Source organism: Durio zibethinus, chromosome 26 (genome assembly GCF_047325235.1).
Source record: "Durio zibethinus cultivar Kanyao isolate XHJ-2024 chromosome 26, ASM4732523v1, whole genome shotgun sequence".
Classification (NCBI taxonomy): Eukaryota; Viridiplantae; Streptophyta; class Magnoliopsida; order Malvales; family Malvaceae; genus Durio; species Durio zibethinus.
Window position 1 is genome coordinate 8,203,494 of NC_143187.1, and position 17,858 is coordinate 8,221,351.

General features: G+C 28.4%; 1 protein-coding gene across 4 annotated transcripts; it reads right to left on the minus strand.

The window, feature by feature from the left end:
- Nucleotides 1–460: 460 nt before the first annotated feature.
- On the minus strand, nt 461–10,093 carry LOC111274930 (agamous-like MADS-box protein MADS1). 4 transcript variants are annotated; one of them, XM_022859956.2, is made up of 9 exons: nt 9,795–10,093; nt 9,257–9,492; nt 5,462–5,543; nt 2,627–2,688; nt 2,442–2,541; nt 2,250–2,291; nt 1,691–1,732; nt 1,410–1,576; nt 461–792 (listed from the first exon to the last, which is right to left on the minus strand). In XM_022859956.2, the coding sequence occupies exons 2-9, from the start codon at nt 9,481–9,483 to the stop codon at nt 789–791; spliced, it is 726 nt and encodes a 241-aa protein (XP_022715691.1). In that variant the 5' UTR covers nt 9,484–9,492; nt 9,795–10,093; the 3' UTR covers nt 461–788. The 4 variants fall into 4 exon arrangements, with proteins under 4 accessions (XP_022715691.1, XP_022715694.1, XP_089611305.1 ...); XM_022859959.2 differs by lacking the exon at nt 9,795–10,093 and adding an exon at nt 9,613–9,745; XM_089755179.1 differs by lacking the exon at nt 9,795–10,093 and having other exon boundaries at nt 9,257–9,592.
- Nucleotides 10,094–17,858: the final 7,765 nt, after the last annotated feature.

The window sequence follows — 17,858 nt, forward strand, 5'->3', positions numbered from 1 at the left end:
CAACTTTCTGATTGGTATGCATTGTTATTAATGAGAACTAGTTATAGGTTACGTGTAATGATTGAGACAATCAAGGGGTTCATGGATTTTCAAATAATTAAGTCATGTTCTAAGAGTTAGAAAAACCCACTAGCTCATTCTGCACTAGACATGAATATTCTAATTTGTTTTGTCCAGATCAAAAGTTAAGACCCTTTTTATTCCTTTTAAACTAAGCTCTTGTGCTAAGTTACTCAGACAAGCCTTTAGTTAGTTCCCGGATATGTCTACAAAACTAACTAAAAGCTACAGTTCATGCTAATGGTGTTGAGTTATTTAGGGAACATGCAGAGCTTGAATTCTTGTCTTACGGACACAAGTCTTGTCTTTGTGGCTGTCCTAACCTTTAAATTCAACTGTAAATTTTGAGACAGAAAAATAGAATTAGTAAAACAACCACAAAGACAAAGACAAGACTATGTATGAGAAAATAGAATTAGGGATATATATGTATATCATAGAATGAGAAATGTCATGATGACTCATGAGGGATAACCTTTGTAGAATCATAGTGCATGCTCTGAACATATGGAAGAGGAGTTCTTGTCTGACAAACAAACTTATCAGTCTTACACACTCTACATAGCTAAAACATGGCAGAGGACCAGTTCTGCAGTCCTCCATTTAAGGGAAGTTGATTCCTGCCTTATAGCATTTTCATGATACTGGTACCTTTCATCTGACATAATACTAAGATGTTCTTCTCTAAAACAGAAACAGCAGAAAGTACCACTTACTCCGCGAGAATATTAGCTGCACAGGCATAGAAACAAGTTGTTAAGGTCAACTGGGATGGCCATTTGGAATCAGCATTATGTCTTAATAATTAACACTTCCATGATAAAAAATTGACCAATACATAGACATTTTACTAATAAGAAAACTTATATATATATATATATATATATATATATACACACACACTTAAGTATGAATATGGGATAGCAGATCCCAAATCAATGGAAGATTAACACCTAAGAAAACCTATCTAGACCAAAGGAAATAAATAGGAAAAGCAAATTAGAATATTAATATATTGGAAATTACAATTCATAGAGTGCTTGCTGGCAGGCTGATGAATCATATATATTTTGGTAACCGAATTTAGCATGGTTAACATTTCGCTAACTATCCTTCATGATCATTAAGTCAATTTAAAACCTAAATGATATGAGTTCTCTAAAACCTAATGATTAAATCGGATGATAATTGGTATCCAATAGGGCGAGTTGTGTGGTGCTCTCATGTGTTTAATTTTGAAGAAAGACGTAATATTCCATGAACATGGAAAAATACTGTAAATGGTGAATGTTGATTATGTAATTTTGATGTGCATTACCCCAAAAAAAAATGATGTGAAAGATTCTTACACTAATTGAAGGGCCATTGGGTCCTGCTCCGGGTAATGGTTGGCGGGTTGTAACGCATTGACTTGGAAGTAGTTCCGAGAGTCAAATGGTTGAGAATGCATGACATCAAAGTTAGAGCCTCCTGGCATCAAATTCATGTTTTGCTGCCTCTTCTCATTCTCAGCTATCTGCAGCAAACAGTAATTAATGAGGTCCTCATATCACTATATGATTGCCAAATACAAAGACACCAAAAGACTGCAAACTCACACCCACTGGAAAAAACAAAGAGAGAGACAGACCTTTGCTCGGAGAAGTTGGTTATTGTTATGCAAGTCAATTTCCTGCAATGGAGAAATTTACAAACACAAAAAATAGCGTTTTCAGAGGACTCGTGAAATGGTTTTAACAAAATAGTATGCTTCCATCCCTATATCGAGATCATCGCATTGTATATCTAGGAACAAAGTACAATTATATCTGTGGAGGGATTAAATATAGTGTTGCATACAGTAATTGGAATGCCAAGTCTCGGATAAAGCTGGAACTGCTTATATTATATAATGAATGCACTTTTTTTAGTAATTAACCAGATGGAGCTAGAAAATTCCATGTTTAGACGATTGAATGTCGTTTGCAAGACTAGAACAAGCAGCAGCTCCACCATCAGAAGCTATAGCTCCTTGTATTTCAGGCTTTGTACCAATCACAACATAACCGCAAAATTATATAGACATATTTCTGAAACATCATCTGTCTACATAGATCACCCCATACCATTCAGATCCCTTTCCACAGGCAATTAATCGTTTTCAATTAAGTTTGATAGGAAGAGCAACTGGAGTGCCAAAAAATTCTTACCCTCTTCTGCATATACTCAATTTCTGCAAACAGCAGCTCATTCTGGTACGATTTATGGGAAGAAAATTAAACGAAAAGGGAGAAATTGTCAGTGGCAATACCAGACCTAATATAATTAAAGATCACATTTTGCATAGTCATCTTAAAAGAATTATTTTTATAGACATAAGATATCAATCACAAAAGAGAGACCTTTTTAGAACGGATTCTGCTAATTCCTTTTTCTAAACGAGTCTCCAAGCCCCTAAGCTCCTTCATAGGCAATCCTACCAGGGACTCACCCAGCATATGCCTGGAAGCATATAGCATTTTTATAGAAAAAGGTTCCAAAACAAAATCATACATGATGGAACAAAATGAAAACCATAGGGAATAACCTGTTTGTTTTCTGCAAATTTCGAATTTGATTGCGTAATTTGTCAGCTTCTTGCTGGTAGAACTGAGATTTACATCCGCATGGCATTAGTTTAACTCAGGTCATCAATAACTAGAATTGAATGTATACTCTACCAGTTGAGTAAGTATATGAGGTTTATCATAAGACCAATCAATTTGCTTCAATGTTTAGAACTAAACTCAAATTCTCAATTTCCCTGAAAAAAATACTGCATAGACTCAAAATCACAGCAATGGAATTTTCATTTGAGAAGAAACTTTAGACCATGAAATACGACTTAGTTTTGATGCACAATTATATCTCAACACAAAACATTTGAACCTGTAAAAAAAAAAGGAAACTATTTTAAGTATTTTTATAAGTGGAAGGATTCTTTAATAAAGAATGAGAAATGCATAGGACCTATTGATAAATAACCCAACTTTTAATAAGGTTAGCATCTACCACTTGTTTAGCCGATAATTGATCTAAAAAAAAAAGAGCTTATTTCTTCTTTTTTTCATATACAGAAAAGACAAATCGAAGGATTTCAAGTAAAATATAAGAAATAAAATCTGCAAGGAGAATTGTCTGTCAGAGGTGAGAAGAAATAAAATCTATAAGAAGAATTATCTGTCAGAGGTGAGTAAATAATTTCTTTGAATTTTGGAGAAATAATATTGATTGTTAAGTATTGAGGTGTAATTTATAATAGAGAAACCCTAAAATTTTAGGAAATCTGTTATTCCTCTTTAAGATTGATTTGGATAAATCATTTAGACTTTAATTAAGGTCTAATAAAGTATTAGAAAAATTAGTACGTAATGTGATTTTATTCCTGTAAAAATAGGAAATAGAAATTTGATGGGTTTAGAAAGAAAATTTGTGGTTTTGTATGAACCCTAATGTTTGCAATAGTAGATTAATATAATATTCTATATTAAGTGATAAAATATTACTATGATTATTATATACCGTTAGAAAGTTTGTTGAATTTACTGTCTAATGAAATAAACAGAAGTCAATTTTAAGTTTTCTATGAAAATTAGTTTAATTTTTACTTAAAGATATATAAGCTGCCTAGTAGCAGCAGTAGGGATGAATTATAAAATTCCTCTTAATTTTTATATAAGGAATTAAAAATTAAGCCATATATGTTTAGAAAGTTTATTGAGCTTATTTTTCAATGAAATAAGCGAAATTGAATTTGGAGTTTCCTATGAATAAATGTGTAATTTTTATTAAAATGTATACATACTATTTGATAGCAGCATATGATGTGGATTGCAAAAATTTTTATAATTAATCTATAAAGAATTAAAAGATGGGCCATATATGGTTAAAAGCTTATCGAGTCGAGTTTTTAATGCATTAAAAATATCTTAATTTCGAATTGGATATCTTGAGATTGGCTATTTTAGTGAAAGAAGCTTAGGCTGTTAGTATTAATTAGTTGAGTTTATCCTTGTTTAACTTAACTTTTTTTTGTATCATTAGTCTTGAAATGGGTTGATCAATTTTTTTTATATTAAAATTATCTTAAATAGGCTGTTAATTATTTTGAGAGAAAAATTAAGTGGTAAAATCGAAAGAAAATAAGTAGAATCTCACACATTTTACTTGTTTTCGAATCTATGTAGATATGTATGTTTCTAAATGAATGAATGTTTTATTTCTTTATTTTTTATATATGAAAATAGAATTAAACATATGATTATTTTGTGTTTTGCTATATAAATGATGGATCACGCTTATGAATAAAATGATAAAATGATTTATGCATAAATAACGATTTTATAATAGCTATGTTTTTACATCCCTGAGAAGTGAGATCATTGACACCAGACTAGTTCTATAGTCCTGGATAACAGGTAATAATAGTTAGCATAGACATGATCATATGGCCCTGTTAATAGGTTATAGTAGTTAGCGTATGGCCCTAGCTAGCTGATTATAATAGTTAGCAATGATCATGAAGATGAAATTATCGATACAGCTAATGTCACGGGTTCTAACAGTGATCGTAGCTAATGATGAATTAATGATTATATTATGATTTGTGATTATTTTAATGATTGATCTATGATTTGGTTTAATTACGATATTTGAATGGTAACATATTTTACAATGATTTACGAATTAATATGTTTTGATATTGATTTATGAATTTGCGAATGTTTAACAGAACGATGGTTTTTCAAATGTTTTGACATTATGATTTGATGAATGTTTTGAATGATTTATATGATATGTATAAAAATGATGTTTGATCTGGTAAAGTGTGTGAGTCAATACTTGTTGGATTGTGGTTTGCTCATTCTCCCTTTTTTTTTTTTTTATAAATGATATAAATGATAAGTATAATTAGTCTTGTGAGGAATTAGAAGAATCTGAGCATTAGAAAACTACTGACGATTTGGAGACTTGTTATTTGATTGTTTTATAGATATTAAAACTTCTCGAGAACTTTATTTTATTTGAGGATTTTTCAATAGTTATAAATTAGACTTTGTATTACTTTACGATTTTATTTCAAAGTAATATGATATGAGTAATTCCGATTTGTAAGCAAAGACTATTTTTATAGTGGTAACAAACCATCAGTGAAAATAAGAAGTCAGTCAATTGCACTTTTCGATGCTGTGAATGATGCTCTCATTGGGACATCTAAACAATATTTAAGACATTGAATATGGACTATCTGGAGGTGTTAAATTTCAATCTTAGAGAGAAAAAAGATCAAGTTTATGAAATAAAGAGGGTTGCTTCTTCGTGTAGAATTCTCTGCACTTCCATATGTACAAGAAAAACAAACAAATGGAGTTTGACTTTATACCTGAGCATTAGCTTCAGAAACTGACCCAGTATTGGAGGAATCAGAAGAAGCTTTTTTATACCTCTCAATTGTTCTTTTAACACTGCAAACATCGTTAGTTACATAAGATAAATTAGATCTGCAAACAAAGCACGTAATACAGATAATGCTATGAATGACAATGAATGTCATATAAAAATGATTACTTCTACTGTATTTTTTAATCAATTAGTTGAGGAGTTACAATACGTGCAAGCTTTCACAACTATATATATATATATGAACACGTATCAACAATCATGTAATATGTTAATAGAGTATTATATTTTTAATTTTAGTTATGAAAATTTAAATCCTGACAGCATAATTAAAAAAAAAAAAAAAGAAAGTACACAAACACATCAAGATATATTCTATGAAACATAAAGAGAGCTGTTATCTACAAGAAATGTGATATGTGAACGCTTTTCATGGATAAAAGAATGAGCACCAGCACTATTTACACATTATCCTGTTAAACCTACATTAGTATTCACTACCGTAATATTGATGTCACCAAAAAAGAAATGGAATAATAAAAACCTGGCAAATTTTAGCAAAATTGTCTTATTGACCTAAGAGAAAAAATCTATAAAACATTCATGAAATGCTTGTATGAAACCAATATTACCAATCTGTAGCGATGTCATTATGATTAATTCAAAAAATTACAATTGAGTGAGACTGTCTAAGCATTATGTTCTTAGGCTCCATTTATATTGAATAAGCCTTTTGAAGCATACTGAACTGCATTGAATTAAATAAATTAGGAAGTGGCAATTATAATCACTGTAATGAGCACAAAGATTCTGAATGAAAAATTAAAAAAGAAAAAGAAAGAACTTCACATCACTATTTTTGGGTCAAATTTAGTTACATTATGTGAGCAGAATTTACAATAAAAATTGCAAATTCTGTAGAGAAAGAAGACTAATGGTTTTTATCCCCTTAATATCAAACTCTTCAAAAATTTATTTCAATCAACTTAATATTCTTTATATTTCTTCATAAGTCATCAAAACTAAGTTGATCTAACAGGCTGATCATGTATCTTCTCCATACGAAAGCATGAGGAAATTAAAAATAGTAATCACATCTATAGAATGATTGTATCTTTTAGAAAAAAGGGGTAATTATTAAAAACTTTATATAAAATGGTTATTTTACGTTAATGCATGATTTTTTAAAAATTAAATTATATAATCATATTTTTTAAAAATTATTTATTTATTATACATTATGTATTTAAATATATTATAATAAATATCTATCTTTTAATTATTATGTTTGATGTATAATAAATAATTCATTATTTATTATCATGATTACTAGAGAAGAAAGTGATATATTTATATTAAATAATAATTTTAATAATTTAAAAAAAAACTGATAACGTAAAAGAAAAATAAACATAATCAAGTTAGTAATTAAGCAAATAGTACGGTGATTGGAAAAATCAGCATCATTATACCTAAGACTAGCTGAGCTAATTATTAAGCTTAACGGTCAAATCAACCAAACTTTCTCAGTTCACTGAATCTGAATCTAATAGGAAACCATGAAGCCAAGTTTACATGGAGTAGAAAAATAGTTGTTTATTTATTTGACAAGACCCTAGTCACCCCCAACTAGTTAAAGTTCCTCGAGCATGCTGATACCTTAATTTCGTCGAGCAAGTGATTGGCTGTCTGCGCCATGCTGGCACTGTTCTAACAGTAAATTGGCTCAGAGCTCTCTATGGTCAAAACTTTTGCCAGGTTTCAAAATCCCATTACACAAGGGATAATACTCTAAGTCGTATGTTGTTTTAGTTATTAACCACCTCATTTGATAAAGAAAGAGTGTAAAAATCTATGATTTTAATAATATTTTAAAGGAGTAAAATAAAAGCCAAAACCCAAAAGAGATTTAATAATAAATATAAATAGAATAGTAATTTTATCAGCTTCTGTCCCTGTCTGTAACTCTGAGTACATCAGGGCCGTCCATTTCAGCAGCCATAGTTACATTTTTACGGAAGAAGCCAAAACCTCAGACCTCTCCCATTGGCTCTCGGTTGCCGTACGTTGTCTGTTTGAAACAACACTGCTGACTTCACTTTATCTTTTTTTTTTTGAAGTATTTTTTTTCTCTCCTCTCTATCCTCTCTCAAAACTTGCACGAATATATCTAAGCAAGATCTTTAACAAATGCAAACTGCAAAGCTAATGCCAACAGTGAGTCATTATAAAGATGAAACTTTCAGCAGTTTTTTGAGCCATATTTTCATTGGCTCAATCGACTCTCTTTCTCTCTCTCTTTCCAACATAATCTTTTGTAAAAGAATTTTACTTTAGTGAGAAAGAGAGATCTAAGAAGAAAAAAAAAAGGGTATTGGGTGTTTTCTCTATGTAACGTATTTAAGATAAATTTGGGGTTGAAACCATGAAAACCAAAGAAAAACACAGTTTTGGAATCATGTCATAAAACCCATTTATCAGTAGTCAAGAAACTGAAAAAATCGTGTGTGGTAAGACTAAAAGATTCTATAACTAAGACAAAACACCAGCCTAATCTTAGTCTGGGGTCATCAAAACCCTAGATAGATTTAACAGTGCATAGAAACAAGAAAAACCAAGGGGTGGTAATTGAAAAAGAAAGGCAAAAAAGATTTAAAACTATATAAAATTTTGGTGAGTTGTGATGGGTTGCGGGAAGATTACTTCACTTGATTTAAGGGTTACCAATTAAAAGTCTTAGGAAGAGTTGATAGCCTTATGTGGTTAATAATAAAAATAAATAAAAAACCCTAATATGGTTATGTTTGACTGTGAAGAAGGGGAACTCACGTGGTGCAAAGTGGGATTTAGTGAAATTTCGTGTAAGAAGAACCCTAATTTAGATGTGATTGAGTTGAGGCTTGATTTGGTTGTGATTGGTTGGAAAAAGGAGTTTTAACATGTTTCAAAAAAAAAAAAACTGGGTTTTTGAAAACCTAATATGATTTCTTTGATTGGGTTCTTAATTTGGACAAATTTCCTTACTGTTTTTATTTTGGTTTCATTTTGGCCAAGTACTTTTACTTTCTTGATGTTTAACTGACATGCCATTAAGGATGTGCCAAGAGAGCTTGGGAGATTTGAGCTAATGGGAACATGACAGCTTTGCTGTTCTAGGCCCTTCCTCTTAGCCCCATGGTTGAGACAGGCTCGTCCAAGAGAAAAGAGAGGGAGAGGAAATAATTTGGATAGGAAACAGAAGATTTAACAACAATGGAGGAGAAAGGAGCTGATCTTACAGGCCTGCAATGATATAATGTTCCAAAAACCTAGACTTTAATATGTTACTACCAGAAAACATAATGCTTCCCTATTTCTATATATTGCATCAGATCTATGTATCCACCAATGTAGGAACTCAAGAAAAGATCATACAGCAAAACAGAAAGGAAAAAAAAAAAAAGCCCAAAGGCTTATACAAATAAAAAAGACAAAATAGAAGTAAGAAAGACAAGTGAATCTTAGTTTAAGAGAACTCAATCTAAGCTTTACACCAAAATATACGAAAATAATTTTGCCCTTTTAGTTGAATCAACACAAAGATCTGTTGCAAAGCCAAAATTTTCACCCAGCAGACACCCAATATCTCCATTAACAAAATTTTTCATTGTATTTTTCAAAAAAAAAAAAAAGAAAATTGAAACTGAAAAATTCCCTTTGGAATAAAGTGAAAACTGAGGGTTTTTTTTTTTTTTTTTTCAAAAGAAGGAAAATTAAGATGAAAGGGATGAAAATATACCTATTATTAGCATACTCATAGAGGCGGCCACGGCTAGAGAAGACAATCAGGGCTACTTCTGCATCACAAAGAACTGATAACTCATAAGCCTTTTTAAGTAAACCATTGCGCCTCTTGCAGAAGGTAACTTGACGGTTCGTAGTGTTTTCGATCCGCTTGATCTCGATCTTTCCCCTTCCCATTTTCTTCTGGGGAGAGTTTTCATGGGATTCATTGGGGTACACCATGATTGCTAACTGAGAAACAGAAAAATCCATATGAAAAACAAAACAAAGATATCTAAAAAAATATACCAACTGACCATAGACAGTAACATTTACTATCTTCCTTTTATAAAATTACACTGTTAAGTTTACAGGAAAACAAATATAAAAATTCTTGTGCTTCTTGTAGGCTCAAACATATATATGGTGATGATCAAGGAGAACAAATAGTGGATGAATCAGGGTATGAAGTGAAAAAGATTGATTGAACCCCAAAAGAAGTGAAGCAATGGAAATGATTAAAAGGATTATGTTTCAGTTTATAGCTGACTAACCTGGAGAGGAAAGAAAATAAAAGGGCAAGTATGATAATTAAGGACAGAAACAGAAAAAAAAAAAAAAAGCTTTGAGGTATTTCTCTCTTCTTTTATTTTTTGCTACAAATCTGGCCAGAAGAGATGCAGAAAATGGAAGCAGGAAGGGTTGAGAGGTTTCTATTTATAAAAGTAAACAACCAACTTTACTGATTATCATCATTTATAAAAACCAGCCAAGTAATCTGCCATTTTTTTAATACTTCTATTATCTTTTTTTAATATTTGGTTTTGGGTTTTTTTTCTTCTCCTTCTAAGTGGTGTATTATATATATTAAAAAGCTGAAGGAATAAAAAGAAAGGTGAAAGGTGGGAATCATCACTTGTATGGTTCAGACTCCATTATCCAATTTTTTGGGCGTTTTCAAAAAATTTTTCTTTTCATGTGAATAGAAGGAGGGCACTGCATTAGAGAGAGAGAGAGAGAGAGAGAGAGAGAGAGAGGGAGAAAAGGACATTTTGAAAAGGATTATTAATGGTAGTGAGTGGTGACTGAGACGTTGGGCTAAGTTGCAAAGAAACAGACTCAAAGGATATGAATCTTTATGCATAAAGGGAACTCTTATTGTCTGTTGATTAGCATTTTCCAGTTAATCTTTTTATGCTTATTCGTTGAGTTATAGACAGCTTCTTTTTTTTTTTTTTAATTTTTTTCTTGGATAGACAAAAGAGATTTTTTTCATTTTATATTCTTCTTGTTTGAATTTTATATATACTTTGGAAAGATGTCTCTGAATAATGTTTGTTTTTAGTTAACCTTTTGTTTTTCTTGTGTTAAGCTTTGAACTTCCACTTTTCTAATGTTTTTATATGCATAATTTTTGGGAAATTGTTCAAAATTTCAAGTTAAAAAAATTAAAAATTTTATTGATTTCCCAAATTGACCATTAAAGTAGAACATTTCATTTGGAAAGAAGAAAACTAATAGAATGCAATGTTGTAACAATTTTGAACTATTTGAAGCCTAACTTATTGAGCAGCAAAGTTATGCATGGTTGACATTGACCTTGACTAAATAAAAATTATTTTTTATTATTAGTGCATGTATTTGTTGAGTAGGCTAAAATACTTAAAAACCCTTAAGTTTATCACTTACTTAAGATAAATCCATATACTTTTATACTTTAATTTGTATATAATAAATGCTCATTTCAAACTAACTAATGCAAAATTTTTTAGCTCTATTAAACCATGTAAAAATTGACTCTTTATATAAGAAAAGGTTTTACTTCAAGCATTTATGATAATGAGAAACCGATATTTTACATGCATTATGTATTATGTTTAAGGTTTATTTATGTACAAATTAAGGATTAATTAAAGGTTTATTTGTATATAAATTAAATGTTAATAGTTGATTTGAATGCAAATTAAAGATTAAGAGTTTATTTAAGTACAATAAAAATATAAGGGTTTATTTAAATAAAATGTTAAATTTCAAGGGCTTTTTTATTATTTTAGGGCTAAATACAAATACTAATTAGGCATTGAATAAACTATACCCATTCAAATTAAAATTTTGAGATTAAATCTCAAAATTTAACCGTTTCGATATATCCAACTTTTAGAAACCAAATAAATTATTGTTTTTTTATATAAGAGAAATTATTTCATTTTTTTGATAGTGAAAATTTTAAATTTTTCTATCAAAATTAGAAAGGTGACATATACTCCCGTTAAGATATAGTAAAAAAAAAGTGAGACATATGATAATATTTTCATCCCACTTGTAAAATTAAAAAAATTTCATTGTAAGTATAAAAAAATGAACTCTTTATATAAATAATCTACTTTATCACATTGGATAATTTCCTTAAGGTTAAAAAAAAAAATATAACCTTGTAAAGTTTTAGTTTTGACCAAAGACTAGTGATTTAAATCTCTTCCATGTGATCCTCTTTCTTTTCTTGTTTTTTGCTTTTGTTTTTCTAAGGAATGTCTTGCATCGTGAAAGTGTGGTTGTATCAATAAAGTAATGATAAAGGAAGGACTGACTTCCATGAGACATCATTCTCTATTATATGAAGATTAATTATTCATATTTGATGAGTTTTACCACAAAATTTAACTCTTTTATTCCTCATTTCGTAATTTCATTATCTATTTTTAAGATTCGAATTTTAAATTTTCTAATTGAAAATCTAAATTCTAATTGTTTAGGGTAACCCTAGAAGACACACACAAAAAAAAAAAAAAGACATTTGGTATTCTAATCATAAATTTATTCCTCATTTTTTCATAGAGTTATTGAGCTGAATAATATGGGGTCATTTTTTTCCTCATGGCTAGTTGCCAACCCCACTTGTACCACTTCTTCTTCCTTATGTTAATTATAAGAATAAAAAAAAAAAAGTTTATAACACCAATGAGAATTTGGCTTGGTGATAAAGAGGAAGTCTTGAAATCTTAAGTTCAAGTCTAACTATGTATAAGTTTGATCAAACTTTATATTAGATTTGTTCAATTATGTGCTTTTTTTTTTTTTTTTTGGTTTATTTGTTTAAGTGATTCTTTTATATAGATTTTAAAAAATTAGATACACATAAATCTATTTATCCTGTTTTAATTGTACAATATTTAACCTTCTTTCACATTATAATTGATTTGGACGTTACAATGGTTGTTGCAAGTTGGGAAATGGCAATGGCGACAATCATTCTGAAGGAGTTGTCACTCTGCCATACCCACCTAAGCTAGCCAGGCATTAATATTAGAACCATTTACCATGGAAATGAACTGTGTTTCAAGTTAATTTGGACAAAATTTATGGTCCTTTGTTTCGTTGCCTATATTTGGTCATTGATTACACTGTTGACTTTAGGCGTAATCTGTTCATCCATTGTTTTCATTGCTTCAGAATTGCATTCTCTCATTCATTTCAGACTTCTTAGGCTTCCAAAGCACTTTTTTTTTTTAAGTTTGAGATGCAGCTTGGGCACCAATTCTTGCAATCAAAGAATTGGTAGATAAATATTCTTTTTGGTTAGTGTTTTTATTTTTGCTATTTGTCTCTTGTTTTCCAAATTGCAGTATTAAAAAAAATGTTCTAGCAAAATCAATTCAAAGTATAAGTATGCTGATTATGTAAGTTTAATTCTTCAACCAAAGGAAGAGACCTTTTAATTTTTTGGTCTTTGGCACGTGCGTAATGTATGTGTAATTTTTATCTTTAAAATTTCAATTCAATAAATGACTTTTTTATACTATGATAATAATGATAAATATTAAAATTTAATTTTGATTTTGCTATAATATAAGTAAAATTGTATAACTTTTTTAGTATAATTTTGATTTTGATAATATTTGTTATGTTTTGGTAATTTTTGTAACTTTCAATGGTAACTTTTGGTATTAATTTAGTAATTTATGATATAATTTTATAATCATTGATACCAATTTGGTAATTTTTTATAAAATTTTGATAGCCTCTTAATGTAATTTTGGTGACCTTTCATATAATTTTGGTGATTTATAATATATTTTTAGCAATTATTGATAAAATTTGTACCATTATATATTTAACAATGGATTTCCGCAACAAAAGTGCATGTCTCATATAAAATAATTATTTTATATAATAATATTATTGTTTCATTCAAATTTAAAATTTTTTTACTAAATTTTTTTATTGAATAGGTTCATCGTTCATGGTTGATTTATTCTAACCTCCCAAAATTAATGTCTTAATTAACTTGATTTATATTAGTAACCAAGATTTAATTTTTGACAACTTCAACTATAAAAAAGATCACTAATTGAAAAATTAAATTATCATTGATTTACTACTATATTATTAGTGATTTACTTCTAAACTATTAATGATTTACTATCAAATTATCAATTATTTATTACCAAATTATTAATTGATTACTACTAAGTTATATAGATTACTTTTAAGTTTTCAATAATTAATTACTAAATTATCAATTATCAATTATCTACTACTATGTTATATTAATTTGCGTATATCTAAAAAGAAAAAAAAACACAATGTATGCTAAATGATTTGCTATCCATAGTTTAATATGTAATAATAAGTTAAAATCATAAGTTTATTATAATACAAGTATCAAAACTAAATTAAATAAATATATTAATATAAATTAAGTCAATATTTCTAAAATATTCTTCAAATTTTTTAGTTTATGGTAAAATAGTACATCTTAAAATAGGATTTATTAATGATTTGATTGAATGATTGGTGTATGAAATTTTTATACTTGTTAGCAAAATATAATTACATATAAATGTATTGTCAACAATGAAAGTAATAAACTTTGTCCTATGTTTTCATCTTTAAGTATATAATTTGAATATTGCTATTTGCATCCCAATAATTACTCAATACACCTACTTTTAACACTCTATTTTTTACTCAATATACCCCATACCAAAAACTCAAACACCCCATATTCCTTTTTTCACTTCCCATCTCCTTTTTCTTTTTTCCCAATTGAAAACTTAAAGGATTTTAAACCTTAATCAAGCTAAATTCAAAGAAAATTTTAACAATTTGAAGTTAAAAAGTATAAAATTAAAGTCAAATCATTTGTTCTTTCTACTTTTTCATTTGATTTCATATTTAGTTTCGTAAAATTTCATGTTAAAATGTTTGGGTGCAATTTGAAACTTTCCAAAATAGATTTCTGAAAGTTTTTAAAGGTTTTCAAAAATAGATATCTAGAAGCCTTTAATAACTTCCAGAAATCCAAGTTTTATGGAAATAGACATTTAAAAGTTTTTAAGAACTTTCGGAAGTTCTTAAAGGTTTCTGAACATTCATTTTCAAAAACCTTCAAGAGCATTTAAAAATAAATTTTCGCAAAAGGGTATGAAAGACAAAAATGTAATTAACTAATAGGTATTTAAATAATTTTATTAAAACTTAAAAAGTTGGGGTTTATGGAGAAGAAGCTTAGGTGCAAATAGAAGTACTCATATAATTTTAGGTGAAAATTATGTTATACATATACATAATGAGAAAATATAAATATATGACAATTTTAAAAAAAATATTAAGTTTATAATAATTACATTCATATATTTTTTTAAAAAATTTCTTCTATTAAACAAAAAATGGAATATTTTCAATTATTGCTTCATTTTTATTATCATCATTTAAAATGACTTTCTTGATATTTTGATACTAACTAATTTCCTAATTTGGAAAGAGCAAATTGTTGGGATCACTATAATTTTGATGCCACTTATTAGGCATAAAAGCTTCAATCCTATTAAATATCTAGCACAGTATAAGTATAATCAAACGATCAAATAAACACACAAGAGAAAATAATTTAATGTAATTTGATCTAATCGACTTATATTTACATATGAGAAATAAGATTTACTAGTTGTAGAGAATTATAAATATATAAATCATATCAACTACTCAACGATCAATAACCATAGGTCTTTTTAATCCCATCTAGTTTTATAGAGTATTCTTAACCTAAACAAACACATACCCTTATGCATCAATGCACTATACCTATATGGATCATTTTAATCTCCTCTAGTCTATTCACATGCACCATACTTATGTGGACCTTTTCAGTTTTCTCTAATCTACTCAAAATATACAAACATACATACCTATAAGATGTAAATCTACAGTAGTTTTATGAGGTGTCTATCCCTTAAAATCTTACAATTCTCTTATATATTTTTTTTATAACTAACTCTATAGAGACTTCATCTATTTTTAAGTATATATATTTACCTGTTAAGAATATTTTTTCCCTTAGAATTCTTTTTCTACAAGTCAAATTTACTTATTAAAAATTTCTTTCCTATTAAATTTTTTTTTACAAGTCTTTTTATCGATAAAGTAATATCTAACAAATTTCAAATAAATCTGTTATGAAATTTGAGTAATTATTCTCAACAATCTCTATCTTGACACAAATTTCATCAAATCATCTGTTTTCATGCTAGATATGCTTGACTCTACTTGCAATGAAAGTTCGATAATCATATTTTCTTATGTGTCTTTACATTTCATGCAAATCAATCTCCAATCTTTAAAATATAAACTCGAACTCTTCTCTTAAATCAAGCTCTCTAGATTTGTCTCTTCCCATGGCTTGTACCATATTTTGATACCAATTGTTGGGGATCACTGCAGTTTTGATGTCACTTGTTAGGCATAAAAGCCTCAATACTATTAAACATCTAACACAGCAGAAGCATAATCAAATAATCAAATAAACACATAAGAAACAATAATTTAATGTGATTTGATCTAATCAACCTATATCCACAAATGAAAAATAAAATTCATTAATTGTAGAAAAGTACAAACATACAAATCATATCAATTACTCAATAATTAATACCCATAAGTCCTCTTAATTTTTTTTAGTCTTATGGAGTATTTTCAACTCAAACAAACACATATCCTTATGCACTCATGCACCATACCTATATAAATCCTTCAGTTTTATCTAATCTACTTACATGCACCATACCTATTTGGACATTCTTAATCTTCTCTAGTTCATTCATAAACATACAAATATACACACTCATAAGACGTAAATCTTCATTAATCTTATGGGGTGTCTATCTCATAAAATTTTATAATTTTTTTATATTTTTTTCTCATACATAACTTTATAGAAACTCCATCTATTTATAAGTATACAAATTTGTCTATTAAAAATCTCTTTCTTCTTAGAATTTTTATTGTAAGTCAAACTTACTTATTAAGAATTTATTTTCTCTTATAATTCTTCTTCTGCAAGTCTTCTTATCCATGAAGTAGTATCTAATTAATCTCAAACAAATCTATTATGAGATTTAAGTCACTATTTCTAACATAAAAAAATATTGTAATTGTTCATAACAATCCAAATAATGTTTGACTCTTTGTTGTTTTCCTAAATAAGTATTAACTATAGTTGTTTTTGTCAACTCATATAGTAGTAATTTGATCAATGAATGAATGATTATAAATTTGTTAACCTATATTAATATTTTTGCAATTTGAATTTTAAAATCTTCAAATACATATATATATATCATTTAATCTCTAGAAGACTTGAGTATAAGGATTTTCTTCTAAAATTATCATTTGAATCTTCGTAAATTTGCACTTTAATTTTCAATATTACAATATAATTTAAAGAATAAAAATGAAAAAGAAAAAAAGAAATCTGTGGCTGGTCATCAACTGGATAAAAATGACCAATTGATGACTGGCATTTTAAAAAACACATCATTGGATCATTTGGGAAATAAAGCTCCAGTAATCACATATTCTTATGACAACTGCACCTCACTGGTACTTCAGTTGCTTCCAAATGGAGCCTTAGAAGAGGATTTTTTTTTTTTTTTGGTATATATAAAGAAGATGAGATTGATAAAGCTATAGATTTTGACCAGAAATTCATCTTTACGTTTATTCCATGAAAGCTAGTTCTTTCCCCCTCTTCCATCTACGAAACAACTTTTTATTCAATGAATTATATTCATTAATCATGTCCTAATAAATGGTACCGTTAAACACTAATTATTAAAGTAACATTCTTCACCGAAATTTCAATAGGATGATGCAATAAAGGACTGCATCAAGCTGGAAGCATTGATTTTCTTGTTTCTTTTCTTGCTCTATAGTTTGGGATGTGAGAAACTTTCACAAAATTTTGAGTGCACTTTCTATTCGTTGCTTCAATTCTAAACGTTCTCATTTCTAAAATGGAAAAGGTGCTGTAATTATCACTCCTCTCGTTGGTCAAAATCTCTTTGTGGGTCACAGCTAGAAAACTCTTCCCCGTATCTACATCAGGACCACCTTGACTGACGGCAACTATGGCCCTTTTCTCTCTTGCTTCACCACAAAAGCAAAAATAAATACCCGGGAATAAGATTTTTCATGATAATTATTAATACTATTTATTTTGACTATTCTTCGATTGTCTAATTTTATGTTTTTTTTTTTTAAATAATCGGTAATTAAAATTCTTAGATATTAAATTTTGTCATTAAAATTAAAAATTCAATATTTTACCAACAAATCATATG

What these genes read in the sequence shown, in the direction of transcription:
- LOC111274930 (XM_089755179.1), bottom strand. Translation starts at nt 9,513, where the DNA reads ATGGATTTTTCTGTTTCTCAGTTAGCAATCATGGTGTACCCCAATGAA. An exon ending in AATTTGCAGAAAACAAACAG is followed by an intron (nt 2,542 to 2,626) that starts GTTATTCCCTAT and finishes ATATGCTTCCAG; the next exon opens with GCATATGCTGGGTGAGTCCC. An exon ending in TTGAGTATATGCAGAAGAGG is followed by an intron (nt 1,733 to 2,249) that starts GTAAGAATTTTT and finishes TCTCCATTGCAG; the next exon opens with GAAATTGACTTGCATAACAA.